The sequence below is a fragment of the Gracilinanus agilis genome, chromosome 2, assembly GCF_016433145.1.
Source record: "Gracilinanus agilis isolate LMUSP501 chromosome 2, AgileGrace, whole genome shotgun sequence".
Taxonomy (NCBI): Eukaryota; Metazoa; Chordata; class Mammalia; order Didelphimorphia; family Didelphidae; genus Gracilinanus; species Gracilinanus agilis.
The window spans coordinates 122,264,404-122,284,205 of NC_058131.1; the positions used below are offsets into that span (position 1 = coordinate 122,264,404).

At 38.1% G+C, this 19,802-nt stretch overlaps 1 protein-coding gene across 1 annotated transcript; it reads right to left on the reverse strand.

The window, feature by feature from the left end:
- Positions 1-345: 345 nt before the first annotated feature.
- C1D (C1D nuclear receptor corepressor) lies at positions 346-18,771 on the reverse strand. Its single transcript, XM_044660696.1, has 5 exons — positions 18,723-18,771; positions 4,422-4,563; positions 3,630-3,696; positions 3,169-3,224; positions 346-681 (listed from the first exon to the last, which is right to left on the reverse strand). Exons 2-5 carry the CDS (start codon positions 4,560-4,562, stop codon positions 517-519), a joined length of 429 nt encoding a protein of 142 aa, XP_044516631.1. The 5' UTR covers position 4,563; positions 18,723-18,771; the 3' UTR covers positions 346-516.
- Between the last annotated feature and the right edge of the window lie 1,031 nt (positions 18,772-19,802).

Here is a 19,802-nt window from a genome sequence, read left to right on the forward strand (position 1 = left end):
GACAAATAGCTGTAACTTACATATGATCCTTTAAGTTTTAATATATTTCTTTTATTTCTTTGTAAAAGACTAATGATTTCTAGAAACAAAAAAGTCATAATTGTATTATAAAGAAATATTTCATTGCTTCATTCTATTTTTAACACAATATACTGAAAACAGATGTACTTGTAACATTGAATTTCACTTTCAGTCTTCATATAATTTATAAGACCATTACAATAGCAAATGTGTTTACAAAAAATACCAAGCTAAAATGTAATCATTTATAGATTGATACTTAATAAAATATGAAATTTCAAACTTTTAAGAATTAGAAAAACCAATTCAAATATTGGGGGGGGATGTTATGTAACAAGTTTCAAGTGAAAAATTTCACATCAACACATATTTAGATCTAGTTTCTCCAGGTACAATTCAACACAATCTTCTTATGCTTTCTATTTATTTTGAAGGGAAAAGACCAAAAGTTAATATAGAATACTTCTAGAATATTTATTAAACAAAACCAAAAATTCACTTTTTCCTTTTTCCTTTATTTGAGGACTTTGATCCTTTTTCTGGTTTGGCTTCCCAGAGAGCATTTCTTACAAATCTTGAAGCAGCTCCTTTATCCAGTTTGGCAGCCATTTTCTTGTCTGTAATTTCTTTGACTCTGTTCATATATATTCTTATTCTATCCTACAAAGTAACAACAATTGATATCATTAAAATATCTACCATCATTAGTTTTATCACAATATCCTATATCAAAACATCCTCCAAAATTATATGAAGTGACAGTCCCTCTTTAGAACGTCTTTACGTTTTCAATATCCTCAAATCACGCGTTCTAGAGCTTCCGTAATCTATGCAATTATTCCTTCCTAGATTTCTCCCAAATAACAGCTAATGTTTAATTAGGCACTTTAAGGTTTATAAAATGCCTTCCTCCTGTCCTCACCCTGTGAAGGAGCTGGTGCCAATACCATCATCCCAAACCCTCTGGCTGAGGTAAGTGGGACTCAGCATCGCCTCCCTTCCTGAATCCAGGTCTCCTTACTCTAAATCCAGACTACTTCCTCCAAATAAAGCATAAGAATTCTAGACTCTAGAGTTCAGCCGGTCTCTCTCCTGCCCAGAGAAGCAAGAAGGAAGCTTCCAGGTATGGAACAAGTCAGCAGCAAAGCCAAGAGCAGAAGGCTTCCTCCTCCGCTTTCTATTATGATACGCCGCTTCTGTTACAACCCTCAATTATCTCTGTATATATTTCCTCCTATAATCACAATTAAAGTGGATATTATGCAAATAAAAAATTTTGGGTGTAATGGTAGACTACTTACATAAAATGAACACATGTTCCTTCCCACTCCCCAATTCCCAAACATATGCAAATGTTTGACTTTCAATGTTGTTTTATAAATGATTAACATATGAAATGTGATTAGCAAATCCTCATAGCACTTGTCTTATCCCGCATCTATTTAGCACACTCTACTCTGTACTACATCTGTCTGCACATCCATCTTTCCTGCTGTACTTGACGTGTGTTGGGGCCTGAGACCATTTCATTCAACTTCTTATCTCCTCAGTGCCTAGGCCCAGTGCGGGTAGATTTGTGAAACAAATGAAGAATAAAATTCTCCAATGAAATACACACTCCAAGCAGCTAGACTTTAAAAGGTGAAAAACACACTCTGCTGCCACAGGCCACTCCTACCGGGAGGGCTGCTCATGGGAAGAGAAGAGAGGGACACAAAGGGCACGCCCGGAGGAGCAGAACTCCCGAGATGACACCCTAAATGAATGAGAATGCCTAAATGTACATCTCATCCAACGTATCAAAATCACCTCGACAGGCCTATGAAACAGGGGGCTATAAAAGTGAAGGACTGATTTTTCTTGCCTGCCCTTTCCTCATTAAAGGTACAGAACATTAAGCGACCCAAAAAACAAAGAAGGAAGAAGGAGATTCAGTCATTTGCTTGGATACTTGTAAAGTGCAGAACAGAAAGAAATAAGATCCTTTCCTTAGAGAACTAGACAGGACAAACCCCTGGTGTTCGGTTTTAAAGTCACACCCTTCTGTATCCTTTAGTTTCATGATTTCGAAAAAGTACAAAATGTAAAATCAAAACAATTCTGTACCAAGAACCTTGAAACGGAAAAAATGTTCTGCTTAATTAATTAAGATGGAGAAAAGGAAATCTGGTTTAATTTTTTTAAAACTGATGACAAATATATGCTATTTCGTTGAAATTAATACAGGTGACCACATATTTTTGGAAACTAAAGTTGGTTTGTCTTATATACTTTAGCTTTATAGGTGTGTGAGTACATATATTTATATAAAAATATGATATATGTAAAACCATAAAGAAATAATAGATTAATATATATTGATTATACTGACATTCTTATTTATAAAGGGAAGTCAAAAAGGCAAACAAAGTTTGATTTCTAATTTTTTCTTCAAACTGAATGATTTGATTTGATTTTTGAAGTCAGCAGAAATTCTAAGATACAAGACCTTATATACTGTACTTATGCATCTAAATGGAATACAAAGACAAACCTAAAAGATTTATTATAGGTTGTAAATATGTCACTAATGCAGAATTACTGGACAGTACACATACAACTGGTGCCAAAAAAGCTTTTAGCTTTGTTGCTGAACTGGATTCTTTACTGCTGAGAAAATGAATTAATGGAAGAATTGAAAAGGTGGGTGGGGGAGGAACTTTCCCGGCTTGGCTAGTAAATCAACTGGAATATACTTTTTAGAATTGTGTAAGAGTTTGGGGCTTTTAAAAAAACTGCTTTGGGGAGGGTAAGGATTCCAAAAATCTGTGAGAAAAATACTACATATGTTATAAATAATTACTAAAATTGAAATATTTTCCCAACCCATTTAAATCTGGAAATCATAATTACTTTCAATCTACTTTTTAGTAAGAGGTTTAGTAAGAGGTTAAAATAAAACTAAAGGTAAAATTACAATTAACTTAATTTGCTTACATAATTTCAGAAGACAGACAATTCTGCTTTCCATAAATGATATTGTGGCATAAAGGTACTGTGATGTTTTTAAAACTTGAAAGAATTAAATTATATCCACACAGATAATTAACCAATGGACAAATATACAATATAATAAATAAAGCAAAAAGATGTGAAGCCAAAGCTTACTATTTCCTGCTTTACTGGATGCTCCTTGGGATTAACTCCTTGAGTGGCCAAATAAACTGTCAGAGAAAATGAGAAAAATTTAATGATAATTTTTTAAAATTATAATTTAAAAAATTGGATAACTACTGATTCAACATTTTATAGTGGTGATTCCTTTCAAATAAGGGTTGGACTTAGAGAGGAGCTGATTTATCTTCCAACTATCAAATTCTTTTTACTATGCGAAAATATTCTGTATATAAATTGAAAACACTACAATCAAGTAAATTAGACAAGAAAAACTGCAGAAATTTATATCTTAAATTACTTAGTATACATGCAATAGTATGTTAAATTCTGGCTTATCCTAACCAAAAAAAAAAAACCAGTTATCTATTAAGAATCTTAAAGTTTAACTGAAGAGATGCTATCTTTATCAAAATTAACCCTCTGACCCAAGTCAAATACATTAGTGTACTTACCCCAAAACATTGAATTCAATGTATAAGCAGAAACTAAATCCAGCTTGGCCTGTTCAAGTGGGTCCAACTATTAAAAAATAAAGTTTTAAGTCAATCAGATAGCATTTTAAACATAATCAAGTATAATGACACAAATAAAATATTTCCTATAATCTAATAACTAAATGATCTGGAAACTATTTGAGAAAAGGAAACATTTTGTTCATCTATTTATTCTGACATTGAATTTTCACTTCGAAGTACTATTTTTATTTAGACAAAGAAGAAAATGTGTACAATGCAAGAAAAATATTTTAAATTATTTTAATTTTTGAAGTTATGATCTGGGCTTTGTATGTCAAAAGTAATTCATCAATATAAACAGTGTACATGATGTATTTATGTATGAGGAGCAGGCTGAAATACTTAGGCTGTACCAAAGACAGAGAAACATAATGAAATTTGTTTGGGGCTGTCAAAATCAATTTATTGTTTTTGTCCTATAGGATTTCCAGAAACTCTGATAACATCATTCTACTACTTAAAAGCTCAAAGATGGATTCTGTCAAAAAGAATGTTGTGAGTACTCCTTCTCATAATTCAACTACAAAAAAAATGTTTACAACTAAAAGATATATTTATTAAACTTCAGGAGTTTTCTCTCATATTTACTATGAAGAATTTCAACATAAGAATATTTCGTTGAGTTATTCTTTTCTCCTTCAGTAACTTGCTCAGAAGATAAAGCATTAAGGTTTTAACATCTACTAACAAATACATCAATTAGAGAAGAATGTTTATTTTATTTTTTACCTTCTGTAACAACTCGTTTCTGGAAACCGACATCATAGTCTTCAGCATTTCATCCACAGAACGAAGAGAATTCTCAAACGCTGACAGATAGTCATGGATTTCTGTTGGATAGTCTTCTGCACTAGTATCTTCTTCTGCCATGCTAAATGGAAAGATACATAAAAATTATTTGTATATATTACTTAAGGAGGACTTAGGTATTTGCTCTCCTATCTAAAAATTATTTTATCAGTCTTACATCAAGAATTTTAGACACAATAAGAGAATTAAAACCAGTTGAAAAGCAAGTAATCAAACTACCAAGGATGCCTTCTTAGAACATAATCCTGGAAAAACAGATAATGCTTTAAAAACAAAGTTTAAAAGTTCAATCTCCCAATGCACATTCCAATAATACATTGCTAAAGAACTAAGGATGTAACTAGGAAGAATAGAAAAGCAATGGTAAAAATTCTGGGACTCCTAGGACTATACAGAAGTAAAAGACATAGTTTCATAGCAGGAGACAATGCTTGAATTAATAATTGGATCACATGTCATTCAAGTAGATTTAACAAAAATATACACTTTAATGCCTTTAGGAGAAAATCCACAAATATTTTGAATTAAGCTAATAAGAGAATTCAGAAATCTGATAATGGAAATGCTTCAAACAGTATAAATTACTGCTTACAAGCCTTTAAAAATGTATCTGGAAAAATTTAGAATTTCTATAAATCACATAAAACATAATAAAAGTGGGAAATTTAGCTAAAATGCTGTTCAGAGCTGACTTTCAAGTTAAGGCATAATTCTGCCTATCTAATCTATTTATCTTCTTTATATATTTTAATACTCCAATACTTTCTCCTACGAATTTCTCAACTCTCTTGAGATGAGTATTTTCTTCAATGCAAACCATAGTCCTCTCATCTCAGTCCTTCCAATGTAACTCTAGTTCTCGTCCTCCCCTAAGTTTTCCCCAGGGGCCGCCCCCTCAATGTCATGCTAGACTTCCTGGAGATCTCCTGACATCTCTGGTCACACCTCAGCTAGCCCTCATTCTCCCTACAAGAACAGCCCATCTTTTTCAATCATACATTTCTTTAATGACACTTTTACACCATTCCTGCTTTAATATTCTTTATGAAATCTGCCCACACGCCCCATGAACCTTTCTACACTGCCCCTGGGTGAGCTTCCACTTCAGATCTTGAGAAGCTGCCCCAGACTAGAATCCTTCATCCCTGGAATGCTGGTATTAAAAAGAGAGGCTTGTGTTTCAGAGAGAAATTTGGGGTCTTCCCAAAGGCAATTCAGTCCCCTCTTCCTCCTGACCCATTCTGTGTCTACTGAACCATCAAAGGCATAATTATGTAAACTCTGCCACACCTTGAGAAGAGCTGGAACAGGCCATGCCATAGCAGGCACAATACACGTTCTTCAGCTACTTGGTTTTTCCTGTGTGGACAGGCAAGTCAAACTCTTTAGAGTAACTAAGTATCTCCTTTGGAGGTTCTGCAGGTTATGTTCACCCACAAACGGGATTAGAAAACCTCCCTGTCTCTGGGGAATGTCTACTCACCTTCCCTCTGGACAGAATCACCTCCAAGACACTAGCAAACATAGAGCAAGCTCTATTTCCCCTTTTTATGTCCTGCTTGTTATTTAGGAATTATGAGTCAAACAAAGTTACATCCATTGTAATAATTCCCTTGGAATTTTATATAATTTTTACTTGCACATGGGAGACAGCATTAAGGGACAGATTTTTTGCTCTATCCAATCAGATGCCTTTTCTGTCTTTACTACACCTTTCACTCAGAGGTAAAAATATAGAATACAATGGACAGTTCTTTAGGTGATGAGGAGGGAGATAAAGAAATTAAAGTGACATGAAAACAACATATCCATAAACTTTTTTTTTATGAGTTGGGAGTATTAGAAATATATAACCTAAGCATGTCAAAGAAAAGGAGGAAAAAAGGTCCCACTAACATCAAAATATTTACAGCAGTACCTTTTGTAGTAGCTAAAAATGGTAAATCAATTAATAATCATTTATTAAACATATACTATGTGCCACGGCACTATGTTAGGTGCTGGGTATACAAAAACTAACGTAAAAAAATCCCTTCTCTCAGGAAGCTTACTTCTTAATGTATATGTACAAATACAGACAGAATACATGCAAAGGGAATACGAGGTAGTTTGGGGAGAGGATACACTAGTAATAATAGTTAGCAGTTATATGCCTCAACAAAAATTCTCACTTTATCATCATTAAAGTAGGTACCATAGATGGGGGTAATAAAGGCAGCCCAGAGATTAAGTGAATTACCCAAAGTTCTTCCAGGAAGGAAGCATCTGACCCAGATTTGAAGTCAAAAATGATTTGGGGAAGGGGGCATTTGAGATTAGTCTTTAAGGAAATAAGAGATTCCAAAGGCAGAGGTGTGGAGGAATACATTCCAAACTCCTAGAGATGTGTGCAAAATAACAAGTAGGTCAGTTTGGCTGAATCGAAGCATTCAAGAGGCAGAGTAAAGTAGAAGAGTCTAGAAAGGCAGGAAAAGGACAGACAGGCTGTGAAGAGCATTAGTCAAACACAAGAAGCAATGAAGAGCTACTGAAATATGCCAACTACCCCCAGAGAAAGAACAGACCAAAACATACTATATTTCACTCTTTTGGGGGGGGTTGATATCTCTTCCACAAAATGACTAATATGGAAAATACGTTTTACAAGATAGCACGTATAAAATCTGTATCAGATAGCTTACTGTCTTAGGGAGGAGAAAGGGTAAAATAGAGTGAGGGAAGAAAGGTAGGAAGGGGAGACTTTAGAACTCAAAAAAAATTTAATGACTTAAAAATTTGTTTTCAATATTATTATAAAATACTTTAATAAAAATTTTTAAAGTGGCAGGATAATAGGTAAGTTTGTGGTCCAGTTGGAAAGATAAGTTCAATTCTGAATGTGTTGAATTTGAGATGCCTTTGGGACAAATTAAATGCCCATCCATTGTCAAATGGATTTTTAAAAAGTAGTACATACATGTAAAATTACTGTACCTTAAGAAATGACAAATATAAAAGTCATAAGCATGAGAAGACATGAATTAATGAAAAGTAAAGAGAACCAAAATAGCAGCATAGGATGACTACAATGACTACAGGTGGGAAAAAAAAAAAAACAAAAACAAACTACAGCTGAACAATATCATAAATAATGAGAAATGTTATCTCCAAGAAGAGATAAGTAGCAGAGTAGATGCCAATCCTCATTGGTAAAAGGAATCTCCTCAGTGGGCAGAAATTTCCTGCACCAGTGGTGTCAAAATGCTGACTATATATTGAACTAGAAAACCACATATCATCTATATTATACTGTATTTTTATTTATTTTGTTAAACACTTCTCAATTATATTTTAATAGTTTCAGGAGTGCATGAAACCTGCTCAATAGCAATGAAATCATAAATCCATTAAAAAAAATTGGTTCTCCTGGAATTTATATAAAGTTTTATCCTTGGGGGCAGCTGGGTAGCTCAGTGGATTGAGAGCCAGACCTAGAGACAGGAGGTCCTAGGTTCAAATCCGGCCTCAGACACTTCCCAGTTGTGTGACCCTGGGCAAGTCAATTGACCCCCATTGCCTACCCTTACCACTCTTCCACCTATAAGTCAATACACAGAAGTTAAGGGTTTAAAATAAAAAATGAAAAAAAAAATGAAAAAAAAAGTTTTATCCTTTATCGTACATTTAAGTTGATTTTAGATAATTATTAAATTTATGATTTTTTTAGAATCTAAGGTTGATCTCTTTGGACCAGAGGTTCTTAACTCCTATGAACTTGTTTGTTTTAATGTCAATATAACTGGTTGCTTTATAATTCTATATATTTTATTTTAATTTTAAAACATCATGCTGACAAAGGGTCCACAGGTTTCACCAAACTGCTAAAGGGGTCTATGACACTAAAAAAATTAAGAACTTCTGGTCTAGATGACCACTAAAATCTCATCCTGCCTTAAAATTCCTTAACTGTAGTTAATTCTATTACCTACACTAATTGCACCAGAACAGTGGCACACAACAGTAAACTATAGCCCAACTTGCCACCTGTTTTTGTAAGGCTTGAGAGCTAAGAATGGATTTGGCCCTGAGGCAATAGTTTGTTGACCTCTGGTATTAACAATCCAAAAATAATTTCTTTTGGATTGGGCTGGCCTAAATAGGTTCCCCCCCCCCAATAGATTTATCTTCCTATTTTTTGGTTTTTAAAAGAATGTAAAAAATCAAGCAAATATTAACCAATATCAAAGGAAGGCAACTCAAATGCATTTAGGGTGACAGTAGAAAGCTCAGCTAGTATTAAAATTTTACTGTGGATAAACCAAGAGATAGACAATTTGTATAAAAATTACATTAGCTCTCAGATTTCTGCTGAGTTGGATAAGCAACTCTAATTACAAATGGAGTTTCATTAAAACAAAAGATCTTAAAATAAATTTCTAATACAGAAAAAGACCACTGTCCTACACCTGCTTAACAGGAGATAGTGTGGGAAAAAAAGATGGGGGAACTAAAAGCCATATCCTAGTTCCACATATCAACTGTGTATCAAACTGTTTAACCTCTAAGCCTCAGTTTTCTAATCTGTAAAATGGGGATACTAATTTGACCTGTCCCAGCTACCACAAGGTTATTATATAAAAATATTTCACCATAAATTACTATTATTACTATTGAAATATCTTATTTTAAAAGCTTAAAGAAAGTTCTTGGTCAGTAAACCCACAACAAAATCACAAAGGATTCTTGGGGGGAAATTTTGGAATTGTGTATCTAAAAAAGAACAACTATGTGACTCAGTGGATAGAGCACAGGGTTAGGAGTCATATCAAAAATGGTCTCAGATGTTTACTAGCTGTATGATACAGTGCAAGTCATTAAATACTATTTACCTCAGTTTCCTCATCTCTAAAATGAGTTGAGGAAAGAAATCATAAACCACACCATTATCTTTGCCAAGAAAACTGCCCATATCACAGTCAGATACAAATAATTGACTAAACGAAAGAAATAGCTGCTGAAATTGAAGAGACAAAAGATGTTGATGGGTCAAGAGTAAAAACTACTTGACTGGTGAGGATTTTCTGACAGAAAACATCCTCCTCCAAGATACTGATGATTTTCAGTTCTTATTTTCAATGCTTCTTCAGCATAGACAAGAAGATGGGCCTCTGCCTACCTTCAACCCAAGGAATCCCTGATCCCTGGGGCAGTCTGGTGAAGCTTACAGACTTTCTCAAAAAATATTTTTTATTTTTATTTTTAAAAACCTTTATCTTCCATCTTAGAATCAATACTTGCTTCCAAGGCATAACGTGGTAAGGGCTAGGCATATGGAGGTCAAGTGACTTGCCCAGGGTCACAGAGTTAGGAAGTGTCTGAGGCCAGACTTGAACGTAAGACGTCCCATCTCTGGGCCTGGCTCTCAATCCACTGAGACACCCAGCAGCCCCTGATATTTTTAAATTAATAAAACAAAGTACATAGGATTACAAAGGATATAAATCAAACTGAAATAAAATTACCAATATATTTTAAGTACCCAAACCCCAGGTTAAGAACCCCTGTTCTGTAATCATAATTGACATTCTTTACCCAATCCTCTTCCTTTGTAACCAAAGAAATATCATCCCCTTCCAACAGTAGCTATTAGATTTGTGGAGTATTTGGAGATTAGCCCTTTTGTGTGAGGGCCCTTTTCAGGGCTGCTCCTTGTCCCGGAGTGTCCACCTGCCCCTCAGCTCTCACCTGTGGCTCCAAGAAGCTGAAGGCCTTGCAACAGCGGCCCTAGGAGGGAAGCAGCCTCGGGGGAGGCTAAGTGAGCGGCCTCAACCCTATCCATGAGAGGAGTCCAGACGCCCCAACCCCCAGCCCCTGGGACCGATCCCCCTGGAGGAAGCGGGGGAGAGGAACAATGTGCTCCGAAGGCCAGGAAACTTCTCACCCACCATCCTCGCCACTTTCCGTCTTGCCTTTGAACTCTTAAGGACTCTGAAAGAGAATGAAGTTCTCTTTGCGCAACTCAGCCTCACTTGCATCCGATTTATGGGTGAATTAAAAGGTATCACCCAGGATGTCCTTTTGGTTCTCTTCAAGGAGGATGGACAACCACCTCCAACCAACTAGGGGATAAGAGATGATTAATTCAGCAGATTAACTTTTCTAATTTAGCATCCTAGCTAGAAACTAGAACACAGGCACTATCAATATTGAGACGTCCAAGAAGGGTCTTCTTGTTCTTCTAACTTGGAGGAAGAAGAACCATCTTGGGATCTGATAGAGCATGACAAGATCCTTTGGGCCGACCCTCTCATTTTAAAAAGGAAGAAATCGAGGCCCAGAAAAGTGACGTGACTTGCCCGTGGTCCCACAGGGGAGCAACAGACAACCTGCGGCTCTTCTCCCTCGAGATCCAGTGAGTCTCTCACCGAAACACAAAAGGATAAAGATCTCTCCACCACCAAAATCCTGTCCTGAGAGAGGAGGGCAGAGGGAGGGAGGGCTGGACATTCGTCCATCTGCCGGGTCAAGTCTAGAAATGTAGATCCTCTGGCAGAGCCTCTGTAAAGCCTCTGAGGGAGTGAGGAGGGAACGGAGGCTGCTCACTGCACGGTCCTTCTCATGAGAAAGCGCGGCGGCTCCCTGTGCAAACAGCGTGGTTGCAAGGAGCTGCGAGGCTTGTACAGGGACGCCCTTCCTGATGGACGTGCTGGCCTGAGAGGGAGGCCCGGCCTCACACCCCGTGGAAACATCGGTGCTAACACGCGCCATCTCTGAACGGGTTCACAGAAGAGCCCCAGACACTGGCTGGGACACCCGGGGATGCACGACTGCACAGCAAAGATGGAGAGCGCCTGCTTCACAACAATGAAAGACAAACGGCTGGACCAAAGATTCGGGAGGAAACCCCACGTGTGTAAAAGACCCAGATTAAAGGAAAGCTTCTCCTGGGAGGCCCTTTGCAGCGGTCTCCTTGTGGAGACGAGGAACTGTAGCTCTCCGAGGCTATACCATCTGTATACGCTGGGGATGCATATTCAAGGACGGAGCAAACATTCTAAAATGGGCCTTTTCTTAATACATTCTGTACCCAGGACAAGAGTTATTCTGCAGTACCTGCTTCCAATGGACTTTTTTCAAATGCTTTTTTTATTAAATGTCTCTCTGGTGAAAATGTTTTCTACATTATATGGACAGATTGATTCCTGTCCTATCATTTTCCATCATTAACCATTTTACACTTCAGTTAGAAAAGTGTTTTTCCTCAACTGAAAGACTTTCTTTAAATATCCAGATACTGAACTAACAGGAGAAACAGCTAACTTTTTAAGAAAAATCCCTATTTCCCTTGGAGTATGTAAAGTATAATGAAAATGATACAGGATACTAACATAGCACAAGATAGCATTCTTATAAAAATAAATAAGCATAAAAGGAATTTCCTGGGAGAGTCATATCAAAGAAGGTACAGATGATACCTAAATGTAAACAATTAATCTAGTTTTGTTCTCCAAAAGATTTACAGTATGCATAAATAAAGATTGCAAACGTGAGAGATTTTTTAAAAGTGTACGATTATATACTATGCACATCTCACGTCAAAATTACTTTAGGTGTAAAGTATGAGATACAGATGGCAAACAAATTAACTTGATTTTGTCAGAGGGAGAGAAAAGGAAAAAAGGTCACCCCAAGCACAAGTCCCTCTTTTGAGAATAGTAATGTTTTTATAAGGCATGAAAGCTAACTAAGAAAAAATCACTCAATGTTGCAAAGTTGGAGGATAGAAAATTAAGGAAATAGCTATCAATGTCCTATTAAAATCTAAAGCCTTCAATGCTCAAGGCACAAACAAAGCTAAAAAAGTCATTGGGCCTATTCAGGGAGCTTTACATTAGGTATCTAGGAAATCTAGAGATTGTATTCTCTTTTATACTATCAAACCCATCCCTCATAAAATGTCACTATTCTCCCAAGAGGTCTATCCTTGGGAAAACCTTTCCCCTCTACCAATTTCAATACTTCTCATCCTTCAAAGTTCAAGCCCCATCTTCTAGTACAACCTTCTCTGAAGGTTCCATCCCAGAGAGATCTTTTTCTTAACTTTTGCAGCATTTACTATCAGTCATCATCCAACACTTACACATTGCCTTTTATTGTAAATTATTGGTTTTATGTGTAAAAATGCATCTACATAGATACATATTTTTGTCTGTTTCTAACAGGACTTTAAGTTCCCTTGGGATAAAAATTCAAAACTTAGAACAATACTTTTAACATAGTGAAGGAGAAAAAAAAATTTTTTTAAGTGTGATTAACCACAATTTTCAGTATAGTTGCTTCTCCCTCTCAGAACAGACCGTAGACACTCCCCACCTTAGGTGATGGTTTCAAGAATGGCTATAGCCAAAAACATCATCAGTCCCTGGCCATGTTCTGGTTACAACCATTTCCAACCAAAACTAATTATGCACACACTGACACTAGTGAAAAATGACAATTCATATTTTGATAGAAGGTAAAGATTTTAAGAAATAGCTATTTATCAGAATTCAAAAAGAAGAATCTGTTGCCATTAATTTTAGGAGCAAACAGTTGTCCTCGAATGTATCCTAGTAACCATATGTTACACAATAAGCGCAGTAATTAATGCTCATCATGATGAGCCAAAGCCATCAACTAAAAGGTTAAATGATGTTTTGTACATTCTGTTCTAAGGAAGTAGGCAAATGTTTTAGAATTTTCCATCAGAAATGGTCAATACTGTGATATTTCTTGGGGAAAAAAAAAGTTATCTTTGGTATTAATTCCACAAGGATTTATTTGAACATTTGTTGTGGGCGAAGACGATCACAACATCACAGAGTAATCGCTTGACTTGTGCACAAACTGGCCTGACCTCCTGGCCAAGGTGCACCAAGTCCTCAGCCTCACTGGCTGGCCGCAGTGACTTCCACATGGGACCAAGCTCTAAGCATACCCCGGAGCCTGCTTCAGCTGCCTTGGTGGCCCCGGAACAAACTGTTCTCATGTGCTGCTGCTCACCACCGTGTTTGAGGCCTCTCAGTTACCCACAACCTGGTTGAGCCCCCCTGCCAAGACCATTTTACCAAAGCAAGGTTGCGGCACATGCTATAGCTTCTTGGATCCTGGTGAGAGCTGGGTGACACCCTGAAAATGGCTCAGCAAATCCTCACGTGAGAGGTCCTGCTCCTCCCAGAACACCCCTTCTCTGAGCATCTAGAGTAGTCATAGGCCCTTATTTATAGGAAATAAAAATGACTAAAATTAATATTAATTAAACAATGCAATAATACCAAAATACAAGGACGAGCATAAGTAAAATATAGGCCAATGAGGTTAAGAAATCCAAGATATTAGAATGAAATAAGCATTGGGCTTGAAGGCAAGAGGCGCAAACTAATATTTTAGACAATGCTTTAAGTTTGTCAAGCTCATCACTCACAGTAGCTCTGTCAGTGAGGGAGTCCAAATATTATTATTTCCCTCTTAGAGCTTAGAGAATTGAGACTCTGAAAGGTTACCCATGAGGTAAGGATTCAAATCCATAACCTGCTGCCTCTAAAAACCTGTGTCCAAGTCCAGGTTGCCCCATTTAGTCACTGTGTAACCTTGGCCAAGTTACTTGACCTCAATGACTCTCATTTTTTTCACCTGTAAAATATGGATAAAACTATTTGTATCCACAGGAAAGTGCTTCGTAAAATGCAAAACACTACAGAAATGTGGCCTGTTATTAGTACTCCAAGTAGGATTTTTGCAAGGCTTTGAAGGATGATCAAGATTTGGAGAAGAGAAGCCCAGTATGACCAAGACATAGAAACAAAAAGGCATGACCTATCTGGAAGGCAGTGAGACATGCATCTGGCTGGAAGGTTCCTATGCAGATAATAAAACTAGAAAGCTAAGATGGGGCCAGAGCCCTGAAGGACTTTTTAAAGACTTTGAACTTTATCCTAGAAGCAATAAGAAGCCCTGGGGGCTTTTGAACAGTGGAGTGAGAGATGAAAATACCTGAGAAAGCCTGTGCCCCCAGCAGCTACCACGGTGCTCTGTACAAGCAGAGAAAAACAGACTTCTTGGGCGGATCTTTTCTGGAATTACAGATACCAGCAGATCCTAAGATTTGAAGCTGAAAGAGTCCATAAAGATTGTCCTGTTCCTCTCCCCATTTTTCATAAGAAAACGGAGGCCCAAAGAGGTTAAGTGGCTTACACAAGGTCCTAACAGTCATGTCAGAACCCTGACATCAGGGTTCTTTCTGCTTCTCAAAGAGAAGAAAGTAAATGCTTGGCCCATGCATACTTCTATAGAAAACTGTGACATATCGATACGCTCAGAGCGGGAGCCCAGCTCCAGAGCAGAAAAGGACCTTAGAGGCCACCTGGTCCAATTCCTTTGTTTTACAATGACAAAACCAGGGGTGAACTGGTAAATGTTCAATAACTGACTGGAGGAAATAAGAATTTAAGTGCTATGTGCCAGGAACTGAGCTACACATTTTACAAATATGTATCTCCTTTGATTCTCACAACTGTGCAAGGTGAGAGCTATTATCCCATTTTAAGGAAAGTGAGGAAACTGAAAGGCCACCTATGGCCACACTGTGATGAGACCTCACATCTTCCTGACTCTGGGCACTTAATCTTGATTATTACCATTTTATCTATCACTTTGAGGTGTCTAAACAATCAAAAAAGGAATCAGGCCCTGATCTGTAGCCCCTCCTCAGAGGAGAGGTCTCAATGCCTAAGCTGAAAAGGTAGTAACTGGCTCCAGGGTTTGGAGTCACGTCCCGCACATCCCTGGAGAAAGGAAGCTTCACAGAGGTTGTGATTTGTCCAGCCTCACACAAGGAGGGTCAGATGTGGAATTTGAACCTAGGACTTCTGACCAACCAACACTCAGCGGTCTTTCTATTTTGCTAACACTTAAAAAATACTGCTGGCTGAACAACTGTCAACCTCACTACTTCAGACTTAATGGTGCCTATTGGCCTCTTTGTAATCCACAGCAGAGCTGTCAGCCTCTAAGGGCTGTGTGATGCGCTCAAGAGATTTTTCCAAGTCATTCCACTCCCAAATGCATAAACATAGTTTGTTTTTCAACAATCCCTGTTATTTGAGATTGATGGTCTTGTTTGTTTCTCTGGAACTGTGATTTCAGTAGGGCAGGAGCTCCCAGTGAGGAAATTCATTCTGCCAAAGAATATCTACAAGTGTGTAGTGAGAGAGAGCCTTAGAGTGGCATTGGCGTCCCAAGTTAGACTATCCACTAAGGCACAATGCTGGTGTTACTAAAAGCTGAAATAAGGAATGGGGAACTTTCATTCCATTTTTAATTTGAAATGTTTCTAAAATCACAAGACAAAATCCTCCAAACTTTCAATTAAATGCAGCCCTGAGAGGTCATGGAGAGTTAGTGCTGGAATTACACAGACTTGGATTCGAGTTCCACCTTTGATATCTTGGGAAAATCACTTAACCTCTCAGTGGTGTAGGCCAGAAGTGTAAAACAAGGGTGCTGCCCAAACTGGATTAAAATGTAATTCAAAAATATATAACAAAATAAATAAAAATATAACAAAATGGATATTATATGACAAAAATTAAGTCAGTATGTAGAGATTAGTTGCCTTTCCCCTCCTCCCTCCCTCTGCCTTTCTATTTGAGTGTGATCCCTCTAGGCAGCTCTCTAAAATACTAAATTGCAGAGTATGTACTCTCTTGCAATGATATAAAAAGAGTGTTCTCACCTGGGAATCCCCATACCAACGAATTCACAGGTCCCTTTCATTTTTAGAAACATGTCCATTAAAAAAAGTACAAATGACCACAGCAGCAGGAAAAAACCAGAGAAGCACTTGGACACCTTCAGAGCTAGAAGCAATATACTCTTTGGAGGAACTGGGAATCCCTCTATGATAAGATGCAAAGTCAAGTGATGAGAACTAGAATAATTTGTGAAAGGGACATTATAAAGAACTTAGAAAGACTTCAGAATTCTGATCAATGCAAAAACAAACCACAATTCCAGAGGACCAAAAAGAGAAGCACATTACTCACCTCTGGCCAGAAAGAAGCTAGACTCAGAATGCAGAATAAGAATATTTTTAGCTACAACAAAGGAAATTTGTTTTGCATGACCATGCATGTAAGTTACCAGGATTTTTCTCTGTAGTTGTTCAAATGGAGAAGGGGGAAGGGAAGGTGAGGAGAGAAAATAAGTGCTTATTAATTGGAAAAATAATCAAATTAAATTTGAGGGAAAATATGTAAAAATACTTTGGGAAATTATGGGTACCTATGAAAAAGAATTTAAGGGATGATGATCAAGTTCTGAACTGTGGGAAAGAAAACCAAATAATTAAATGAATCATTGATCTGGAAAGAATCTAAGGAGATAATATAGTGAATAGTTCTCATTTTACAAAAAGTGCTTTGTAAACATCAAGTGCTATATAGGAGGCAGCTCAGTGGATTGGGAGCCAGGTCTAGAGATGGGAGGTCCTAGGTTCAAATCTGGCCTCAGACACTTCCTAGCTGTGTGACCCTGGGCAAGTCACTTGGCCCCCAATGCCTAGCCCTTACTACTCTTCTGCCTTAGAACCAATACAGAGTATTGTTTCCAAGATGGAAGGTAAGGATTTAATTTTTTTTTTAAAAAGTGCTATATAAAAGTGAGTTTTTAATTATAAGTGAGAAAGACCAGTTCAGAGAAATTAAAAATGACTTGTCCATTATCAAACTAATAATAATCTGCAGAAGTAGAGAATGGTCTTCCAGGTTTCAGTGTAGTATATAATAAACAAGTATATAAAGTCTAAGTTTATAGTATACAGAGAATTACTCCAATAACACCCCATAATTGGTACTGATTTTGGAGAAATAGATCTGGTTGGTTGGAGCACAATGCTCAGCACAAAGTCACCACTTTACAAATACTGAATTGGAAGAATCTGATTTTTGCATGGCATATCTCAAGATAAGCACCAATCTCATCCAGAGGAAATCTTTCAGCCAGTTAAAATTACAAATGAATTAAAGTCAAAAAAACATCAAAGTAAAAGGAAGACTTCTTTCCTAATCTAAAAAAAAAAAAAAAAACCCAGACCATCAAAACACTGTCCCCAATGGGACATCTATCAAGGGGAGGAAAGAATCGAGGGCAATCTCAGATCTGAGCTGTGTGATTCTGCTTAAATCACTTAAATTCTCTCATTGTCAGAATCCTCATTTGCAAAATAAGGATGATCCTAATAAAACAATACTTTCCATGGTTGCTGTGAGGATAAAACGGGGTAATATGTGTAAAGTGCATAACACTACATCATACCAGATTTTATCATTATTGTTAGGATTACTTTTATTATTTTGTTTTAGAGCAAAGATTCCTAGCCTTCTTGGGTGTCCTAGGCCCCTTTGGGAATCTGGTGAAACTTATGAGCCCTTTCTCAAATGAGTCTGTTTGGCACAGTGCTTGGCACGGAGCAGGCACTTAATATATGCTTATTCTTAGCCCTCTCGCAAGCCACTTTTAATTCACAACTTAGTTGTAATTAATCGTAACAACTCATAATTGACAAATTTCAGATTGAGATTAATGAAGAAAAGTCTTTATTATTTTCCCTATCCACGTTCATGAACTCCAGGATATTCATTCCAGCTTTGGATGATTTCCCGGGGACACTGAGTGGGGTTCTCGAGATTTGGCCAGGATCCCACAGAGAGTAGGCGCCAGGGGCAGGACTCGAACCCAGGTCTTCCTCCCTAGGCACTCACGAAGGCCCTCAAGCTTCCAGACAGTGCTACACAGATATGTAGGTTCAGGTGTGGATGGCAATACAGGAGAGTATTCCTTTCTCGGGGTCGGGGTACGACCCCACGAAAAGCAGGCTGGGAGGGGAGGGAAGGAAAGGGGGGGGGGGGGAAGGAAAGGGGAGAAGTAGCTTGGAGCTTTGGGTTTCCCTCCAGCTCAGAAGGTGGCGCTGCCGGGCAACGCGAAGCGAGAAAAAGGAAGCGACGAAGAGCTGAAGGCCCTAAGCGCCCCCAAGCAGGGCCAACACCAAGATTCCCAGAAAATGCGGGGCCCGAAAGTGGGTCCTGGAGAAAAGATCAGCGCCCCGGGCTATGCCTAGGGAGGCAGGGAAAGTTTGGAAGCACGTGCCCGCCAAGCTGCGCGTCCCTGGGGAGATGCCGGGTGGCAGCTCAGCCTAAATCTCACCTTGTCTAGTACTGCTGCAGCAGGGGAAGTCGGCGATGGCCACGAAGCGGTGACGTCAGTTTCAACTCGCGCAGGTCTGATAGTGGCGCTGGGACTGGAGCGCAGGCGCGACCAGCCGAGCGCCGAACTCTCGATTCCTGGTCCGCACTTCCTTTCCACTGCTGAGACCGAGAACGTGGCCCTCCCAGGGAAGGTCTCGCCACGCCCCAGGCCATCCCACCCTATCCTAGACCAGTCCCTTCCCCCGGGGGCTCACAGAAAAGAGCATTCTAACATCTCACCTCAAAACTCTTAGGATTTAAAGCTGGAATAATGTATAACCTCCTAATCGAAGCCATTTTACAGATGAAGAAACTGAGGCACCGGGAGGGTCTGGGATGTGCCCAGAGGCCCTCAAGCGATGGAGAGGCGACTTGCAAAGCCAAGTCACTGAATTTCCAGGAGCCTCGGTTTACTCAGTTTACTGTAAGATGCAGAGATCCATTGTATCATCTACCAAAGGGCTTATGCCACTTGTAGTGAAAAATAATGGACAACCCAAATGCCCTCTTTTGATATACAGCGATCCCAATGAGGGCGTTTTGGGGCATTAACCATATTAGCCACTGTTCTGCAACATTTATTTTTATCATTATCATCATCGTTATTACTCATGACTAGAGTAACTAATTTCTCTGAGGAAGACCTGAGTTCTGATCCTACTTCAAGACACTTTGCTGTGTGATTCTGGCTAAGTCACTTAACTTCTCAACCCTCAGTATCCTCAGATTTAAGGTTGGAAGTGATAATAATAGCATATAATGAACTGTTGGAGTTAAGAAATAGCAACCATTCTAGAAACGTGTTTACAATTATGTAAAGTAATTAAAATACCTATACCGTCTGATTTAAAGATTTCACTGCTAGAACCAAGGAAGTTAAAGACAAAAATAAAGTCCTCATATGTTTCAAAATGAGGAATTTTATGAAGTTCCTTAAACCTTACTATTTGAAAATTCCAGCAAAAAATTATGCTTCCAAATGATCTCAGATTTGAGGGATGGTATTTTCTTTCAAGCAGAAATATTTTTGAGACCTTCA